Source organism: Nerophis ophidion, linkage group LG10 (assembly GCF_033978795.1).
Source record: "Nerophis ophidion isolate RoL-2023_Sa linkage group LG10, RoL_Noph_v1.0, whole genome shotgun sequence".
NCBI classification, from domain to species: domain Eukaryota; kingdom Metazoa; phylum Chordata; class Actinopteri; order Syngnathiformes; family Syngnathidae; genus Nerophis; species Nerophis ophidion.
Genome location: NC_084620.1, coordinates 7,736,023 through 7,752,994, shown reverse-complemented (window position 1 = coordinate 7,752,994; position 16,972 = coordinate 7,736,023). Strand labels below are relative to the sequence as shown.

The window sequence follows — 16,972 nt, the reverse complement described above, 5'->3', positions numbered from 1 at the left end:
GCGGTAGAAAATGGATGGATGGAAGTTTGAACTATTATTTTGTTTGTTTTATGCTCTTTTGTCAAAACTTTGATGTTTTTACATGGCAACCACACACATATGCAATATTTTTTTCCACATAAACCTTTTAAAGTGATAATTTTTAAGTAATAATTCATCATAACATAGATTTTTTTGTGCTTTTTTTGAGCAATGGAAAAAAATTAATAAATAAAGACAAATGGGGGGGGGGAACTGCCTGCATGGCAGCTTTGTGTCAACATTGCAACTTTTTCTCATTCGATTTCACCTCATTCCACTTTTTTTAAATGTTTTTTTTTTAATTTTTGCAATACTATCAATTTTTGCAGAATGTGTGGGTGCCCGGGCTTCACGGTGGAAGAGGGGTTAGTGCGTCTGCCTCACAATACGAAGGTCCTGCAGTCCCTGGGTTCAAATCCAGGCTCGGGATCTTTCTGTGTGGAGTTTGCATGTTCTCCCCCGTGACTGCGTGGGTTCCTCCGGGTACTCCGGCTTCCTCCACCTCCAAAGACATGCACCTGGGGATAGGTTGATTGGCAACACTAAAATTGTCCCGAGTGTGTGAATGTGAGTGTGAATGTTGTCTGTCTATCTGTGTTGGCCCTGCGATGAGGTGGCGACTTGTCCAGGGTGTACCCGTCTTCCGCCCGATTGTAGCTTGAGATAGGCGCCAGCCCCCCCCCGCGACCCCGAAAGGGAATAAGCGGTAGGAAATGGATGGATGGAAGTTTGAACTATTATTTTGTTTGTTTTATGCTCTTTTGTCAAAACTTTGATGTTTTTACATGGCAACCACACAACATATGCAATATTTTTTCCACATAAACCTTTTAAAGTGATAATTTTTAAGTAATAATTCATTATAACATAGATTTTTTTGTGCTTTTTTTTGAGCAATGGAAAAAAATAAATAAATAAAGACAAATGGGGGGGGGGGAGTGCCTGCATGGCAGCTTTGTGTCAACATTGCAACTTTTTCTCATTCGATTTCACCTCATTCCACTATTTTTAAATGTTTTTTTCATTTTTTGCAATACTATCAATTTTTGCAGAATGTGTGGGGGGGGCCGGTAAACGATTAGCTGCGTGCCGCAAATGGCCCCCGGGCCGCACTTCGGACACACGTGTTTTATACATTTTAGCGACTTTATACTTAATAACAGATCAAACTTATTACAGTAAATGGTCAACGTCTATAAAAATGTTTGATTTCCACCTTTAAAGGGTGGAAATTAGGGTCAACAATGCAAAGTGCAGCAGTGATTGACAACAAAGCAAACAAGCAGCGTCGCCATGGTAACCAGGGTGATGGTAGTAGTCCCCCCTAACCTGTCGTCGTAGCAGAAGTCGGCATCCAGCGTGTTCACGTACACCCCCACGGCCACGGCGGTGCAGAGCAGCTCCGTGATCATCTCTCGTGGGTTCCAGTACGAACAGTACCGACGGGATGACGAAGTCTTTGAAGATGAACAATTCGGTCTCGTGTTGTGTGGAATTCAGCCGCTCGGCAGCGTGGCTCTCCGGGGCTTCTCCCACCCCGCGTAAAGTGTCTCACGGCCGGCCATGTTTCGCTCCCCCGTCCCCCGGGGGCCGCTCGGTAACGGGTCAGAACCGTGGCGAGAGGCGAGGAGCCATCGCTGGGTGGGTGTTGTCAGGCTGAGCATCGGCGGCTCGACAGCAGCGGAGAGAGGCACGCGTGGGGCTTTCTAAGGGGGGGCCGCGCATGCGCACTCGGAGGGAGCTGGTGCGGGTTTACAAAACATCGTAAACAATCAAATAAAAAAATAAAATAATCATCTTCCAACCCAGGGGTGGGCACGGCTATGTGGGCTGGCAAGGCCGGGACTGGCTAATACGACTGTAATATAAAAACATTTTTTTGTTCATTTATCAATGTTATGCTTAGAAAATGCTTAATTTAGGCCAAAAATATGCAGAAAATAAATAATAAAAAACCCAGGCCAAAAAAGGTTGCAATAGAGCAGGGGTGTCGAACTCAAATACAGAGTGGGCCAACATTTTAAACGGAACAAAGGTTGAACAAATTAACCTTTTAATAGGGACCCAAACAAGTTTTGTATTAAATATTGAACAAGCAAGGCTTATATAACTTTAGTGACATGCAAAATCCAGTTTCAAATAATACTAATAATATTTAAAAAAAAATATCAATGGCATATCAAATAAAATTTAAATAAAAATGTAATGCCTTTTTTTCTATTTGCAATCTTCTGAGGTAAATATCATTTTTTTTCAACAGGCTAATAATTAATTTGAAAATAAAATAACTATAATGAAGCCTTGAAGTAGCAAGAGAAAATGCATGAATAAAACGTTAATTATTGGTCAGTTTGTTGGAAGTTTCCCGGAAGAGTTAGTGCTGCAAGGGATCCTGGGTATTTGTTCTGTTGTGTCACGGTGCGGATGTTCACCCGGAATGTGTTTGTCATTCTTGTTTGGTGTGGGTTCACAGTGTGGCGCATATTTGTAACAGTGCTAAAGTTGTTCATACGGCCACCCTCAGTGTGACCTGTATGGCTGTTGACCAAATAGGTGTGTGTGTGTGTGTGTGTGTGTGTGTGTGTGTGTGTGTGTGTGTGTGTGTGTGTGTGTGTGTGTGTGTGTGTTAAAAGCCACAAATATTATGTAACACGCTGTTAGTATGGAGGGAAAGCGGACGTGACGACAGGTTGTAGAGAACGCTAAAGGCAGTGCCTTAAATGCACGCCCCCAATATTGTTGTCCAGGTGGAAAACGGTAGAAATTCGGGAGAATGGTTGCCCCGGGAGATTTTCGGGAGGGGCACTGAACTTCGGGAGTCTACCGGGAAAATTAGGAGGTTGGCAAGTATGAGTATTAGCGGTGAATGCGGTGTTACAGCAGCACCGATGCGGTATAACACCGGCGGGCCAGCTCTAATGCTAAATTGATATTGCCTCAAGGGCCAAATTAAATTACACGGCGGGCCGGATTTGGCCCGCGAACCAGAGTTCGACACCCATGTAATAGAGTGAGGTGTGACTGTACTACCAATAATAATTACTATACTAATCATTATATATTGGACTTTAAATGTAAATGTTGCAAACAGCCCCATTAATATAATAATAATCACCTGCAATCTATGGTTATCATAAATGTGGTCTATTTTATACATAACTGAGAAATTTATGTAAAATATGTGCAATGCATTAACTACGAGGACTAAAAAAAACTAAATAAAGGTGATGATAAAATGGAGATTATACAATATTTAAATGATGAAACAGTAATGTTATTAATAATAATGCTTCTCAAACAACCCAAAGATACTGATATATAATACTATTTAACCACAATAAACTAAGTATTTGTGCCCCAATGATCACATATAAACCATGCAAAAACAAACATTCATTCATTCTGATTTAGAGATTACATTTGAAAAAAATATTGTGTTTCCTCACTCTAGAAAGTAAACATTAGTTAATTTTGCTGTTAAACATAACTGAATTGAGCCTACCGGGGTTGAAAGAAAAGTTTTTCTTTATTTTTCTTAAGCTGCTTCACCTCCCCCTTTTAAAAAAAAAAAAAAAAACTGTACCATAAGTGTCAGGCTTGTTCTTGAAGGTTTGGCCATGTTTTAGTTTTTCCTCTACGTTTGTCTTTGTTTCCTGTCAGTGCTCTTATTTTCTTCCGTTTCCCTTTATGTCTCCCTGAGTGCTGTGTCTCCCCAGCTGTGGCTGATTGGCACCTGGCCACACCTGGTGTCAATCAGCCAGATACTATTTAAAGCTGCCTTCCCCTCCAGTCAGTGCTGGATTATTGTCACCACTACCTGTCAATGTCATTAATACTTATCAATGTAGCTGTGTCTACTTCTGTTCACTCTGCTGATGTCATAGTTCCTTCGTGTCACAGTAAGTGTTTTTGTTTCTAGTCCACAGTTAGCCTTTGTCCTAGTTTTTGTTCATAGCCAAGTTTGTTCTCCGCCTTGTGCGCGCTTTTTGTTTGTTCTTGTTTTAGTGTTAAATTAAATCATGTTTACCTGCACAATGCCTGCCACCTTCTCTGCATCTTGGGGTTTGTCACCAACATACTGTGACAATAAGGTTATACCCAGAAAGAAAAACTGGTACAGTAGATATTAAATCAAATCAGTTCTGGTTATTCAGATTTTCAATGCAGCTGAGAGGCTCTAGCACCCCCCCGCGACCCCAATAGGGACAAGCGGTAGAAAACGATGGATGGATAGAAAGGATCAGTGATGTGCGGTGGTGATATTTTGAAAGCTCCCCCTGCAGTGTCGGGGTCAGCACGCGTGTCATCCGCCCTACAAAGCAGGTCATCATCGTGTTGACTTGTAGGAGGCCAGGAGTCGTTTGCATGTTATGAGAAAGAGTGAATGAATCGGGTCATTTATACGGCGAGGGCACATATGGACGCCAGCCGGGTCCCGCTGACGACCAGCTGCACCAAAGCCTGGCACGCTGTCGGAGGTTTCTGAGGCGGAACTCTGCAGGGAGGACACCACAGATGGAGAAGCATGCACAGGGCGAGACAGGCTGAGGTTAGCTATCCTAAAGAGACTAATTAGGAAGACAATGTTTTGGTAGCATGGTCTCCTTCAATGCACCAACATGATTTACATCTAGATATTTCGGTACAAATTGAGTCTGAGTGCATGCTGCAAAGGTTTTGCGGGCTGGCCAAATTGCAGTAAGTAACAAAATATACCACTCTGGTGTATATCTGTAAAATGAGCTTAAAAAAAGTTAGCACGCGAACATGTTAACATTAGCCTGCTAACAGTTAGCATTTGTGAAGTAACAACATATTTGATTCTGAGGGCTATACCGGAATAGCTAGCTGATTAACAGTTAGCATGATTGAAGCAACAAATTATTTGACTTTAAGCGTGCTAAAACAGCTGCCATGCTAACATTAACATGTTAACAGTTGACATGTGCCAAATAACACATTGTTTGACTCGAATACCTGTAAAATGTGCTAGAACAGCTAGCATGCTTATATTTAAGTCTGAGATTTTTATCTGCACAATATTCTAAAAGCTATCATGTTAATGTTAGCATGCTAACAGTTAACATGCGTAATGGAACACAGTATTTCACTTTGAGGTATATGCTTGCAAAAAATGAGCTAAAAGGCTATCATGCTAATGTTAAAATGTTAACAGTTGACATGTGCAAAGTAACAAAGTATTTGACTCTTAGGAGAATACCTGTGAAATGTGCTGAAACAGCTAGAGTGCTTATATTTAAGTCTGATATGTTTATCTGCAAAATACGCTAAAAAGCTATCATGCTAATGTTAGCATGCTAACAGTTAACATGTGTGACGTAACACAATGTTTCACTTTGAGGTATGTGCCTGCAAAATTAGCTCAAAAAGCTGACATGCTAACGTTAACATGTTAACAGTTGACCTGTTCAAAGTAACATATTTTTGGACTCTGAGGCAAATACCTGTAAAATGTGCTAGAACAGCTAGCATGCTTATATTTAAGTCTGAGATTTTTATCTGCACAATATTCTAAAAGCTATCATGTTAATGTTAGCATGCTAACAGTTAACATGCGTAATGGAACACAGTATTTCACTTTGAGGTATATGCTTGCAAAAAATGAGCTAAAAGGCTATCATGCTAATGTTAAAATGTTAACAGTGGACATGTGCAAAGTAACAAAGTATTTGACTCTTAGGAGAATACCTGTGAAATGTGCTGAAACAGCTAGAGTGCTTATATTTAAGTCTGATATGATTATCTGCAAAACATGCCAAAAAGCTATCATGTTAATGTTAGCATGCTAACAGTTGACATGTGCAAAGTAACAAAGTATTTGACTCTTAGGAGAATACCTCTGAAATGTGCTGAAACAGCTAGAGTGCTTATATTTAAGTCTGATATGTTTATCTGTAAAATACGCTAAAAAGCTATCATGCTAATGTTAGCACGCTAACAGTTAACATGTGTGACGTAACACAATGTTTCACTTTGAGGTATGTGCCTGCAAAATTAGCTAAAAAAGCTGACATGCTAACGTTAACATGTTAACAGTTGACATGTTCAAAGTAACATATTTTTGGACTCTGAGGCAAATACCTGTAAAATGTGCTAGAACAGCTAGCATGCTTATATTTAAGTCTGAGATTTTTATCTGCACAATATTCTAAAAGCTATCATGTTAATGTTAGCATGCTAACAGTTAACATGCGTAATGAACACAGTATTTCACTTTGAGGTATATGCTTGCAAAAAATGAGCTAAAAGGCTATCATGCTAATGTTAAAATGTTAACAGTTGACATGTGCAAAGTAACAAAGTATTTGACTCTTAGGAGAATACCTGTGAAATGTGCTGAAACAGCTAGAGTGCTTATATTTAAGTCTGATATGTTTATCTGCAAAATATGCCAAAAAGCTATCATACTAATGTTAGCATGCTAACAGTTAACATGTGTGACGTAACACAATGTTTCACTTTGAGGTATGTGCCTGCAAAATTAGCTAAAAAAGCTGACATGCTAACGTTAACATGTAAACAGTTGACATGTTCAAAGTAACATATTTTTGGACTCTGAGGCAAATACCTGTAAAATGTGCTACAGCAGCTAGCATGCTTATATTTAAGTCTGAGATTTTTATCTGCACAATATTCTAAAAGCTATCATGTTAATGTTAGCATGCTAACAGTTAACATGCGTAATGGAACACAGTATTTCACTTTGAGGTATATGCTTGCAAAAAATGAGCTAAAAGGCTATCATGCTAATGTTAAAATGTTAACAGTTGACATGTGCAAAGTAACAAAGTATTTGACTCTTAGGGGAATACCTGTAAAATGTGCTGAAACAGCTAGAGTGCTTATATTTAAGTCTGATATGTTTATCTGCAAAATATGCCAAAAAAAGCTATCATGCTAATGTTAGCATGCTAACAGTTAACATGTGTGACGTAACACAATGTTTCACTTTGAGGTATGTGCCTGCAAAATTAGCTAAAAAAGCTGACATGCTAACGTTAACATGTTAACAGTTGACATGTTCAAAGTAACATATTTTTGGACTCTGAGGCAAATACCTGTAAAATGTGCTAGAACAGCTAGCATGCTTATATTTAAGTCTGAGATTTTTATGTGCACAATATTCTAAAAGCTATCATGTTAATGTTAGCATGCTAACAGTTAACATGCGTAATGGAACACAGTATTTCACTTTGAGGTATATGCTTGCAAAAAATGAGCTAAAAGGCTATCATGCTAATGTTAAAATGTTAACAGTTGACATGTTCAAAGTAACATATTTTTGGACTCTGAGGCAAATACCTGTAAAATGTGCTAGAACAGCTAGCATGCTTACATTTAAGTCTGAGATTTTTATCTGCACAATATTCTAAAAGCTATCATGTTAATGTTAGCATGCTAACAGTTAACATGCGTAATGGAACACAGTATTTCACTTTGAGGTATATGCTTGCAAAAAATGAGCTAAAAGGCTATCATGCTAATGTTAAAATGTTAACAGTTGACATGTGCAAAGTAACAAAGTATTTGACTCTTAGGAGAATACCTGTGAAATGTGCTGAAACAGCTAGTGTGCTTATATTTAAGTCTGATATGTTTATCTGCAAAATATGCCAAAAAGCTATCAGGCTAATGTTAGCATGCTAACAGTTAACATGCATGACGTAACACAATATTTCACTTTGAGTTATATCATACTTGCCAACCCTCCTGAATTATCCGGGGGACTTCCGAATTTCAGTGCCTCTCCTGAGACAACCATTCTCCCGAATTTCTCCCAATTTCCAGCCGGACCTAAGTGAGGACAGCCTGTCGTCACGTCCACTTTTCCTACTTATAAACAGCGTGCCAGCCCAGTCACGTTAAACATCTACGGCTTTTGGAGAGTGTACAACTGCACACACAACAAGAAGGAGACTATTATATATGTCTCCGTTATCCATAGGTTTATCTATAACCCATAAAATGGGCAGGCACAGAGCTATTTCTCAGCGTGTGTTTATGCCAGCCATCACGTTAATACACTGACACACAACATCCGGATTCTCATCATGCATTGCTTCAAAACTACGGCAAGTACTAATGTCCCGAAAAAGTTAGTGACAGAGAATTCAACCCTAAACTCACTCCTATCCTGCAAATTAAATATCACAGATGCTGCCCATACCTATGCTCCTTCAAAGGCTTTGCTACTGGCTGCAAAGCATTGTACTTTCAAATACAACAATGAGTAGAGGAGTGTTATGTGTGTGTATACTTGTAAATAAATGAACACTGAAATTTGAGTATTTATTTTATATATATATATATATATAACTGTAAAAAAAAACTGTAAAATGGGCTAAAACAGCTAGCATGCATATATTTAAGTCTGAGATGTTTATCTGCAAAATAGGCCAAAAAGCTATCATGCTAATGTCAGCATGCTAACAGTTAACATGCGTCACGTAACACACTATTTCACTTTGAGGTATGTGCCTGCAAAATGAGCTAAAAGGCTAGGATGCTAACTTTGGCATGTTAACATGGTAATATTTAATATGCGCCAAGCCAAGTAACTACATTTACGGCTCTGGTGTACAAATGCAAAATAAGGTTAAAAAAAAAAAAAAAAAAAAAAAGAGGTCCATGGGGCCTATCTCAGCTGCATTTGGGCGGAAGGCGGGGGTATACTCCGGACAAGTCGCCACCTCATGGCAGGGCCAACACAGATAGACAAACAACATTCACACACTAGGGCCAATTTAGTGTTGCCAATCAACCTATCTCCAGGTGCATGTCTTTGGAAGTGGGAGGAAGCCGGAGTACCCGGAGGGAACCCGCGCAGTCACGGGGAGAACATGCAAACTCCACACAAAAAGACCCCAAGCTCAGGAATCGAATCCAGAACCTTCTTATTGTGAGGCACGAGCATTAACCACCTTTCTTCAGCCCTTTTCCCCTTCCGTGGTTTCTCCTTTTAACATGCAAACTCCACGAGACCACGACCACGGGGCTCAAACCCAGAACCTTCTCTTTGTGAGGCACCAGCACTAACCCCTCTTCCGCCATACTGCCAGCATGCATGAAGTAACAAGATATTCCATCCATCCATCCATTTTCTACCGCTTATTCCCTTTTGGGGTCGCGGGGGGCGCTGGCGCCTATCTCAGCTACAATCGGGCGGAAGGCAGGGTACACCCTGGACAAGTCGCCACCTCATCGCAGGGCCAACACAGATAGACAGACAACATTCACACTCACATTCACACACTAGGGCCAATTTAGTGTTGCCAATCAACCTATCCCCAGGTGCATGTCTTTGGAAGTGGGAGGAAGCCGGAGTACCCGGAGGGAACCCACGCATTCACGGGGAGAACATGCAAACTCCACACAGAAAGATCCCGAGCCTGGATTTGAACCCAGGACTGCAGGACCTTCGTATTGTGAGGCAGACGCACTAACCCCTCTGCCACTGTGAAGCCCGTAACAAGATATTTTACTTGCAAAATGCACTAAAATAGCTGGCACGTTACCGTAAGAAGCATGAACAGGTAGCATGCATGAATTAACAAAATATTTGACTTCGGGGGAGTATTCCTACGAAATTATTTAAAAAGTTGGCGTGCGCATGAGGCAACAAAATATTTGACTTAAACCGTACTAGCTTTTGGATTATGTAATGTTTTTCAGCATTCACCCAATAATTGCACCCTTACTGAGCCCGCTGGAACAAGCTGAGGTCGAGTCTCAGTGCTTCTTTCTGCCAGCACAAGTGATTAAGGATTAGGACCAGAAAGGAACAACATTGTTGCATTGAGTACAAAACTAGATAAACAAGTTACAGCAACACTTGTCTTGTTTACTGCATGGTGCTCGAGAATCTATTCACAAAATACGCTATATTGCCAAAAGTATTTGGCCACACATCCAAATTATGACATACAGGTGTCCTGATCACTTGGCCTGGTGTATCAAATCAAGCACTTGGGCATGGAGACTGTTTCTACAAACATTTGTGAAAGAATGGGCCGCTCTCTCTGATTTCTAGCGTGGAAATGTCATAGGATGCCACCTGTGCAACAAATTCAGTCGTGAAATTTCGTCGCTCATAAATATTCCAGAGTCGACTTTATTATAAGAAAAGTGAAGAGTTTGGGAACAACAGCAAGTCAGTCATCCACCAAGTGGTAGACCACGTAAACTGACGGAGAGAGGGTCAGCTGATAGTGCAAAGACTTTCTGCACGGTCAGTTGCGCCAGAGCTCCAAACTCCATGTGACCATCCAATTAGCCCACGTACAGTACGCAGAGAGCTTCATGGAATTGGTTTCCATGGCCGAGCAGCAGAATCTAAGCCATAAATCACCAAGTCAAATGCAGAGCGTGGGATGCAGTGGTGTAATGCAGGTCGCCACTGGACTCTAGAGCAGTGGAGACGCCGTCTCTGGATTGATGAATCACGCTTTTACATCTGGCATTCTGATGGACCAGTCCGGGTTTGGAGGTTGCCAGGAGAACGCTACATTTCGGACAGCAATGTGCCAAGTGTGAAATTTGGTGGAGGGGGAATTATGGTGTGGCGTTTGTTTTTCAGGATTCGGGCTTGGCCCTTAGTTCCAGTGAAAGGAACTTTGAATATTCCAGGATACCAAAACCTTTTGGACAGTTCCATGGGATGGCACTTCAAGTCCATATGTGAGTAAAGGCAGGTGGCCAAATACTTTTGGCAATATATGTATCAGTAATTAAGCAAACACATTCAGCGGCATTTGTTTATATGTTTATATCGAGATGCTACCTCAGTAGAAGCATTTAAGTCTCACCTTAAAACTCATTTGTATACTCTAGCCTTTAAATAGACCTAATTTTTAGACCAGTTGATCTGTCGCTTCTTTTCTTTTTCTCCTCTGTCCCCCCCCCTGCCTTGTGGAGGGGGTCCGGTCCGATGACCATGAATGAAGTACTGGCTGTCCAGAGTCGGGACCCAGGATGGACCGCTCGCCTGTGTATCGGTTGGGGACATCTCTACGATGCTGATCCAACTCCGCTTGGGATGGTTTCCTGTGGACGGGACTCTCGCTGCTGTCTTGGATCCGCTTTGAACTGAACTCTCGTGGCTGTGTTGGAGCCACTATGGATTGAACTTTCACAGTATCATGTTAGACCCGCTCGACATCCATAGCTTTCGGTCCCCTAGAGTGGGGGGGTTGCCCACATTTGAGGTCCTCTCCGAGGTTCTCATAGTCATCATTGTCACTATTGTCCCACTGGGTGTGAGTTCTCCTTGCCCTTATGTGGGTTCTTCCGAGAATGTCGTAGTGGTTTGTACAGTCCTTTGAAACATTTGTGATTGAGGGCTATATAAATAAACATTGATTGATTGATTGATATGGACTATACTTACAGTAATTATCTTTCATTTATAGCTCACTTCACTTCCTTGCATGTCGGGTTTTGAACACCTAATGGACCAAAATGTGCATGGGAAACATTAAATATTATAAAGGTCCAATGATGTAACATATTTTTATTCAAATTCATGAAAACAAGGTGATTTCTGGAAGGTTGAAATTGTAAACCTTTTTATTCATTATTTTATTACATTATTTTTTTATTTATTAAATTATTTGTTTGTATTTATTATTATTATTTCATTATTTATTGTAATTATTATTAATTAAATTAAATTTAGTAACCTTTTTAATAATCATAAGGTGCATTGAGAAAATAACTATTTTTGGTGATCAACACAAAAATTAAAACATTTCAAATGTATATATCATCGAGAGGAGCTAGATGAGGTGGTTATGGCATCTGGTCAGGATGACACCCAAACGCCTCCCTAGGGAGGTGTTTCGGGCACGTCCGACCGGTAGGAGGCCACGTGGGAAGACCCAGGACACGTTAGGAAGACTATGTCTCCCGGCTGGCCTGGGAATGTCTCGGGATCCCCCGGGAGGAGCTGGACGAAGTGACTGGGGAGAGGGAAGTCTGGGCTTCCCTGCTTAGGCTGCTGCCCCTGTGGCCTGATCTCGGATGAACGGAAGAAGATGGATGGATGAATGGATGTAAATAAATAAATGCAAGATAAAAAATATTTTACACATACATTTATATATTTAAAAAATATATAAATATACATATTTAATTTAAAATGCTTTTAAAATATTTCATAAATATATTGGTAAATACCATCCATCCGTAATGTATCATTAATATGTATTAATTATGTAAAAAATAATTTGAACAAAAGTTCTCTAAAAAGTCTTAAAAATATTAAAAAATAAATACATTCACAAATATGGAATATAAGTTGTGAGTAAATGATGCAACATTAATATTTTCATTCAAAATATTAAACAAAATGGAGGGAGGGGAGTCTTTAATATGTTTAAATTAAATCCATCCATCCATCCATCCATCCATTTTCTACCGCTTATTCCCTTTCGGGGTCGCGGGGGCGCTGGCGCCTATCTCAGCTACAATCGGGCGGAAGGCGGGGTACACCCTGGACAGGTCGCCACCTCATCGCAGGGCCAACACAGATAGACAGACAACATTCACACTCACATTCACACACTAGGGCCAATTTAGTGTTGCCAATCAATCTATCCCCAGGTGCATGTCTTTGGAAGTGGGAGGAAGCCGGAGTACCCGGAGGGAACCCACGCAGTCACGGGGAGAACATGCAAACTCCACACAGAAAGATCCCGAGCCTGGATTTGAACCCAGGACTGCAGGACCTTCGTATTGTGAGGCAGACGCACTAACCCCTCTACCACCGTGAAGCCCATATTTAAATTAAATACATTTTAAATCATTGAATAGAAATATGGTTTAGATAAATAATTTATCATTAAAATGTTCATTTCAAATTATTTGGACAAAAATGTTTTTATTATAGTCCTAAAAATACTAAACACATTAAAAGTATATAACATTATGATAATACAAAACTAACAAAAACAGGTATAAAAAAAAAAGTTTTGAATAGTGTTTTTTTTAATAAAATACCAATTTGAAAAAAAAAAAGATAAAATATAGTGGGTAAATAATGTTTTAAAAGTATGCGAATCAGTTCAGTGGTGTATTTGTTATGATGTATATCTTATGTGAAAAGGTATTCTTCCCACATGTTTAACATTAAAGATTTTTTTATTATCACCTGGTTCCTGCTTGAATTAAAACATTTATTAAAAAAGATCTGTGCACAAAATGTCTAATTTAAGAGACACATGGGAAACAAAAGAGATCAAACCTTTGCCACTGACAGCATTTCCTTTCCTTTGCGCTGTAGGCCAAACATAGTGTGCCATTTCCCTTTGCTATTTACTCCGGAACCACTGCTTCTTCACCCCTGCAGATAAACATCACGCAGGAAACTGATCATCACAGCTGGAGAGGCCGTGCCGCGGTCTTTTCCATCTCGATAAGTAATAATAGCACACTGATGGTAATAACATTAACACTGGAGCAAGGAAACAAATGCAAACCTGCACCCTGGTGTGTTGTTGTGAAAGAATCCATTCATATTTATTGGCTAATTCCTGCCAAAAAGACTTCATCCTGACTCTTTTAACGTGAAAATATTTCCTGACCACACGTGTGAAATCGACAGGAATGGTGCAAACGGCGTACTTTTATTTCAGGAAACAACACAAGAAGAGATTTGTGGTGCACCTCCACCGCTGCAGCCTGACACGACGTCTGATTCCATACATAATTCATGCGTCTGCCCGGCTGCGTAATATTCATTTCCAAGCATACGACCGTCGTGATTTATTGCGAGAGCGAGCAAAACAGCTGTACAGATTAAAGAGAGGTCAAGGCCTCTTCCATCCTCAACCGGGGGAACCGCAAAATGCTCTTTCCAGATCCGGGCAGCCAAACAGAGGCCATCTAGGTCCACCTGAAACACCCCCAAAGGGCTCCCCGGGCTGCCCCGACGTGCTTGAACATAAAGGTGGGGGGAAAAATGACATAATTCAATCAGAAACAGGACTGTCGCTTTTACCAGGTGTTTTCCAGCCATGTGTTGCATGACTTTTGCAGCAGAAAGTCGAACATCATCAGTCAAAACCCACTTTTCTGTCAATATATTTATTGTATAGCTGCTGGCTTGCAGAGCTGGACATCACAAAAACATGGCATGTTCTTTGATTATATCACCTTGTATCAACACATGGAGCATTTTTATGCACCGACATCACTTCCACTTTCTCCTGATTAGTTTTTTGGATTGTATGACCTTATCGAGATGATCCATCTGAGTAAAACCTCCCTTTTCTTGTAAAAAAAAAAAGTCCTAGGAATGATTGGCAAAACATTCTGGTGACTCTGTTCATATGGTCCATCAATCCGACAATTTAATAACTTGGCATCAGAAGTGGGTCAAAAAGTCGCACAAAAGTTGAGATGTTCAATATGTCTTGATTAGATGACTTAAGGGAACCAAGTCCAACCTTTGATAAATAAGTCCATACAGCGGGGCAAAAAAGGATTTAGTCAGCCACCGATTGTGCAAGTTCTCCCACTTAAAATGATGACAGAGGTCTGTAATTTTCATCATAGGTACACTTCAACTGTGAGAGACAGAATGTGAAAAAAAAATCCAGGAATTCACATTGTTAGAATTTTAAAGAATTTATTTGTAAATTATGGTGGAAAATAAGTATTTGGTCAACCATTCAAAGCTCTCACTGATGGAAGGAGGTTTTGGCTCGAAATCTCACGATACATGGCCCCATTCATTCTTTCCTTAACACGGATCAATCGTCCTGTCCCCCTAGCAGAAAAACAGCCCTAAAGCATGATGTTTCCACCCACGTGGTTTTCAGTAGGTATGGTGTTCTTGGGATGCAACTCAGTATTTTTCTTCCTCCAAACACGACGAGTTGAGTTTATACCAAAAAAGTTCTATTTTGGTTTCATCTGACCACATGACATTCTCCCAATCCTCTGCTGTAGCATCCATGTATCCATTTTAGCATAAACTCAACTCGTCGTGTTTGGAGGAAGAAGAATACTGAGTTGCATCCCAAGAACACCACACCTACTGTGAAGCATGGTGGTGGAAACATCATGCTTTGGGGCTGTTTTTCTGCTAAGGGGACAGGACGATTGATCCGTGTTAAGGAAAGAATGAATGGGGCCATGTATCGTGAGAATTTGAGCCAAAACCTCCTTCCATCAGTGAGAGCTTTGAATGGTTGACCAAATACTTATTTTCCACCATAATTTACAAATACATTCTTTAAAATTCCTAGAATGTGAATTCCTGGATTTTTTTTCACATTCTGTCTCTCACAGTTGAAGTGTACCTCTGATGAAAATTACAGACCTCTGTCACCATTTTAAGGGGGAGAATTTGCACAACCGGTGGCTTACTAAATACTTTTTTGCCCCACTGTATATTTTGCAGAAACTGTTGCTTTAAAGAGCTGACTTTCTATGTTTGGTATTTCTGCAAAATTGTTTGATTTAATCTCATTTTCATGCACCACTAATCACTTCCTTTCGCCTCTGGTCATTTTTTTGATAGTACGATTTTATCGGGACCATCCATCTGACATTTTTTCCAATAAAATCTTGTGTAAAGCAATCCGAAGAATAACTAGGAACACAGTTTGGTAACTTCCTGTTCCTGTGGTCCTACAGTCCTACGATAGTGTAACAACTTGGCGACAGAAGCGGGTCAAAAAGTTGCACCAAAGCAGCACAGGATCCATTATGCTGTAGAATTGAATTGTCCAAAAGGTCTGATGATCTAACAGAACCAAGTCCACCTTTTGACAAATTAATCCAAATATTCACCGGAAACTGTTGAGTTGAGCTGAGTATGTATGATTGTGATCTCTGCAACATGTTCTTTGTTTACATCTGATTATATTACTTCCTGTCTCTCAATCAGGTTTTGGTTGTACAACATTATCAAGATGACACATCTGAGACGTTCATCAGGAAAACCTCACTTCGCTTTTATAAAGTCACAGAAAACAGTATCAAGGAATGCCTGGCAAATTTTGGTGAGTCTGTTCTTAAGGTCCGTCAATCTGACAATAATGGAATACCTTGATTTCAGAAGTGGGTCAAAAAGTTGCACCGAAGTAGAGATCTCCAAACAGATGATTTAGGGAACCCCGGGTGTACCCTTCTTTCAGCCCGAGTGCAGCTGAGATAGGCGCCAGCCCCACTGCAAACCCCTCTTGGTCGCTTTTTTTTATTTTCGATACTGTCGATCATAATATTTTATTAGAACGTATCAAAACACGAATTGGTATGTCAGACTTAGCCCTGTCTTGGTTTAACTCTTATCTTACTGATAGGATGCAGTGTGTCTCCCATAACAATGTGACCTCGGACTACGTTAAGGTAACGTGTGGAGTTCCCCAGGGTTCGGTCCTTGGCCCTGCACTCTTCAGCATCTACATGCTGCCGCTAGGTGACATCATACGCAAATACGGTGTTAGCTTTCACTGTTATGCTGATGACACCCAACTCTACATGCCCCTAAAGCTGACAAACATGTCGGATTGTAGTCAGCTGGAGGCGTGTCTTAATGAAATTAAACAATGGATGTCCGCTAACTTTTTGGAACTCAACGCCAAAAAAACCGAAATGCTGATTATCGGTCCTGCTAGACACCGAACTCTATTTAATAATACAACTCTACCATTTGACAACCAAACAATTAAACAAGGCGACACGGTAAAGAATCTGGGTATTATCTTCGACCCAACTCTCTCCTTTGAGGCACACATTAAAAGCGTTACTAAAACGGCCTTCTTTCATCTCCGCAATATCGCTAAAATTCGCTCCATTCTGTCCACTAAAGACGCTGAGATCATTATCCATGCGTTACGTCTCGTCTCGATTACTGTAACGTATTTTTTTCGGGTCTCCCCATGTCTGGCATTAAAAGATTACAGTTGGTACAAAATGCGGCTGC

At 40.4% G+C, this 16,972-nt stretch overlaps 1 protein-coding gene across 1 annotated transcript in view; it reads right to left on the bottom strand.

The window, feature by feature from the left end:
* tmtc2a (transmembrane O-mannosyltransferase targeting cadherins 2a) overlaps nt 1–1,721 on the bottom strand; it is a 119,393-nt gene extending 117,672 nt beyond the window's left edge. The window contains exon 1 of the mRNA XM_061912215.1: nt 1,351–1,721. Within this exon, the coding sequence (XP_061768199.1) occupies nt 1,351–1,433 (83 nt within the window). The 5' untranslated portion in view covers nt 1,434–1,721. The remainder of the gene's footprint in view (nt 1–1,350) is intronic.
* Nucleotides 1,722–16,972: the final 15,251 nt, after the last annotated feature.